The sequence below is a fragment of the Asparagus officinalis genome, unplaced genomic scaffold (genome assembly GCF_001876935.1).
Source record: "Asparagus officinalis unplaced genomic scaffold, Aspof.V1 AsparagusV1_Un275, whole genome shotgun sequence".
In the NCBI taxonomy this organism is placed as follows: Eukaryota; Viridiplantae; Streptophyta; class Magnoliopsida; order Asparagales; family Asparagaceae; genus Asparagus; species Asparagus officinalis.
In genome coordinates this window covers 186,342-190,233 of record NW_017972540.1, presented here as the reverse complement: position 1 = coordinate 190,233, position 3,892 = coordinate 186,342, and the positions used below count along the sequence as shown (strand labels likewise).

At 39.1% G+C, this 3,892-nt stretch overlaps 1 protein-coding gene across 1 annotated transcript; it reads right to left on the bottom strand.

The window, feature by feature from the left end:
- Positions 1-1,914, bottom strand: LOC109827518 (pentatricopeptide repeat-containing protein At3g50420). Its single transcript, XM_020394532.1, has one exon. The coding sequence runs from the start codon at positions 1,912-1,914 to the stop codon at positions 1-3; it is 1,914 nt and encodes a 637-aa protein (XP_020250121.1).
- Between the last annotated feature and the right edge of the window lie 1,978 nt (positions 1,915-3,892).

Sequence of the window (3,892 nt, the reverse complement as noted above, 5' to 3'; positions counted from 1 at the left end):
CTAAATATTAATTATAATTTCAGATATTTCCCACTTTTTCAAGTTTGCCTGCAATCTAAACAACTCATTTCGACAATCATCTGCTTGTTGATGAGATTCATCATCAGCAGAAAAAATATTAACAATTCCCTTTACATCAATCCAACTTAACCCAGGGTCCTTTTCCAGCATTAACAACCTAATCTTCTTCCTAATCTCAGCTGCATCATCCCATCTCCCGATAGAAGCATACAAATTTGAGAGCAAAATATGGCTTGGACTATCATCTGGCTCCAAACATAGCACCTGCTCCGCTGCATAAATACCCATATCCAAATCCCTAAAATTGATGCATGAGCTCAGCAAAATCCTCCATAATTCTGGGTATTTTCTGCCGAAAGGTGAGTTTACTATCATCTCCTTGGCTTCTTTCAAAAGCCCGGTTCGGCTTAACAAACTTACCATACAAGTATAATGCTTAACACCTGGGATCACACCATCACTCATCATACAAAACCAGTAAAACCTCCCTCTATCAACTAAGCCGCGATGGCTGCAGGCAGAGAGAAGAGAAACATAGGTGACATGATCGGGGTCTAATCCTTGCCTTTTCATCTGACTGCATAGCTTAAATGCTCGTTCAGCATCTCCATGGTTACCGTACCCTCCAATCATTGAATTCCAACATTTCAAATCTGGGTTTTGAATCCTATGAAACAATGAAAAAGCTCTATCCAGATAACCACTTTTAGCATACATATCGATCAAACTTCCACTGACACACATATTTTCTTCATACCCTGTTTTCACCACCAGTGCATGAAGCATTTCTCCTTGTCTCAATGCTGCAAGGTCCGCTGATGAGCTCAATGCACTACAAAGGGAAAAGGTATCAGCTTTATGACCTTCCTCTAGCATACTACTGAAATACTTAATAGCTAATTCACCCTCACCCAATCTTGAATAACCAACAATCATCTCCGTCCAAATGACAACATCTTTCTCAGGGATTGATCTGAAGATATCCAAAGCAGCACAAGGATCCTCGTTCATAAAGTACATATTCACAACTGTGTTCCCCACAAAGATACTTCCCTCTAGCCCTGCTTTACAAACTTCAGCATGTAGAGGTTTTCCATAGTAAATGTAGGGTAAAGCAGCGGTAGCTGAAAAGATAGCAACAAATGTGTACTCATCTGGCTTCATCTCTTCAAATTGAGACAAAGATTTTAAGCGGACAAAAGCACCCATGGCCTCCTCTCCCTCCCCAGAATTTGAAAACCCAGATATCAATGAATTCCAGGAAACCAAATCCGGCTTCTCGATGCTCTCGAATACAGAGACAGCTGATGACAAGTCATCACAACTAGAGTACATATCAAGCAATGCATTCTCCAAAGAGTTATCAACGAGCATCTCAGATGTAATAACATGTGCATGTATAACTCGGCCCCTAACCCAATCCCCCATCCTCCCACAAGCACTCAACACAATCGAAAACGTGAAACGATTTGGCAACAACCCATCTCTCATCATCCCATTCAACATCCTCAATCCATTACCAAAATTCCCGCTCCTCACATAACTAAAAATCATACAGTTCCAAGCAACACTATCCCTCTCCTCCGTCTCATCAAAAACCCGGTCAGCAGACTCAACATCTCCACAATCCGAGTACATCCCAAGCACTGAAGTCTTCACGTGCACATTCCCATAAAAACCAGAAGCCAAAACTCTACAATGCACTCCAGCACCAACGAATGGGTCCTCAATCGACCCCGATGCATGTGCAAGGCTCGTGAAAGTCGTTGCATTAGGCTTAAGATCAAACCAAGATAACTCTCTGAACAGTTTGAAAGATGAAATGGCATGTTGAGGGGATTTAGAGAATGAGGAGATTAGAGTGTTGTAGGTGATGAGGTTTCTCGTGGGCATTGTGTCGAACAGTTGGTTGGCATTCGTGAAGGAGTTGCATTTTGCGTACAGATTGAGGAGGTTGTTGAAGAGAAAGGGGTTTTGGGTTGGGGGAGTTGAGATGAGAATGAAGGCATGGATTTGGCGCGCTTTTTTGAGAGTGGTTGGTGATGGGAATTTTTGTAGGAGGTAGAAGAGCTGGGTTAAGGGGAGCTCGTAGCTGTAGTGGGAATAGAGAGAGGTTGATCCCATAAGAGGGGGTGAGAAAAGTGAATAATGGGTTTTATAAGAGTTCTTCCCTCTATGGTTAATATAATAAAGGGATACATTTCTATTTTTAGGGAAAATTGTGTAGAGGGCCTAGAGGCCCTAAAAGCAGAAACTTCATGTGACGAAGCTAATTGTATTTCCCCTTATGTGGATAAGCCCCAAAAAAGCAGCGCTTAATATTTCCAGGCCCCTCCACGTCAGCGGTATACAAAAAAGCAATTGTATTTTAAAAAACCCGAGTTTGTCATTCTCCTTCGTCCCCAGACGCTTCGTCCCAAACACTATATCAAGTCACGTCCCATTAAATGCAAACTGTTATAAGAAATGGAGGGAAACCCTTTTTTTCCTCTATCACGAGCAATAATTATTTAGTTCTCCATTACTCTTTCCTCAGACGTAAATTCTCTCCATTACTCTCTCTATATTACTCCTCTTTGTCCTAAATATGATCCATTACTCTTACCTCCACTTCATAATGACTAAAAAGGATATCTTCTGCATTGTCGGTTCGGGGGATAGAGCAGTATTCATGAAGATTAACTCTTCAACCACCATTCTGGATCTAAAATTTAATATGGCAGAGAGGTTAGATCTTCCATATGATTCATTAAATTTGTCATACAAGGATGAAACAAATGGAAGCTTTAAATTCCCCATTGAGAACAAAGATGATCTGTCATCTATGGTGGAGCATTGCCATAACAGAGGATTAAAGGAGGTTCACATGCAAGCTTTCAAAGAAACAGAGGTCTATGGTGGAGCATTGCCATAACAGAGGATTAAAGGAGGTTCACATGCAAGCTTTCAAAGAAACAGAGGATTCTTCAATAACAGAGGATTAAAGGAGGTTCACATGCAAGCTTTCAAAGAAACAGAGGATTCTTCAAAAGTCCACAACAACGAGCAAGTTCGATAAGACATGTAGGGGCAAGGATTTTTTTTTGATGCTAAGATCAATATTCATGACGTTAATTGTAAAATCAGTTAATGTTAGTTCATGCTAGTTCCATATTTGGTGTAATTAGATTTTAACTCTGATTTGAGCGTATGTTAGCTCTAATCGATTTCATGTCAGTTCTAACCGCTGTGATTTCTAGTTACAGCTCTATGCCAGGTCAAATTTGTTAGTTCCAAATGATATCTTGTTAGTTCTAAACTTTTTCTTGTCAATTCTATTTCCAGTTTTATTTTAGGTCAAGTATGCTAGTTCTAATCGATTCCATGCTAGTTCTAAACGTTCTATTGTTAGTTCTAATCGATTTATTGTTAGTTCTTGTTCTACGTGAATGTATTAAACAAGTATGTTAGTTCTAATAGATTTATTGTTAGCTATAATCTATTAATTGTTAGTTCCAATCGACTTATTGTTAGTTCTAATCGATTTACTATTAGTTCTAGTTCAAATTTTTTGTTAGGTTCAATATGTTAGTTCTAAACGATTTCATGTTAGCTCTAATTGAAATCTTGTTAGTTCAATTGGATTCCATGCCAGTTCTAACACAAACAGTTGTTGTTTTTGCATTTTTCTTACTTGTGTTATTTGTTGATGTTTCTATTGTTTAGTTTATAATTATTTATTTATGTTCTTTATATTTGTAGTGCTTCCAGCAGTATGAACTCAAAAAGTATAGAGTGTGGCCCACTGTTGTCGACGCCCACATGTGTTTCAGATAGGATCCCCAATGACAATCCTTCTGGAGATAATGTTCTGATGATTGATGACATGATT

Excerpts from the sequence above, each read along its gene's own strand:
- LOC109827518 (XM_020394532.1), bottom strand. The coding sequence starts at position 1,914 with ATGCCCACGAGAAACCTCATCACCTACAACACTCTAATCTCCTCATTC.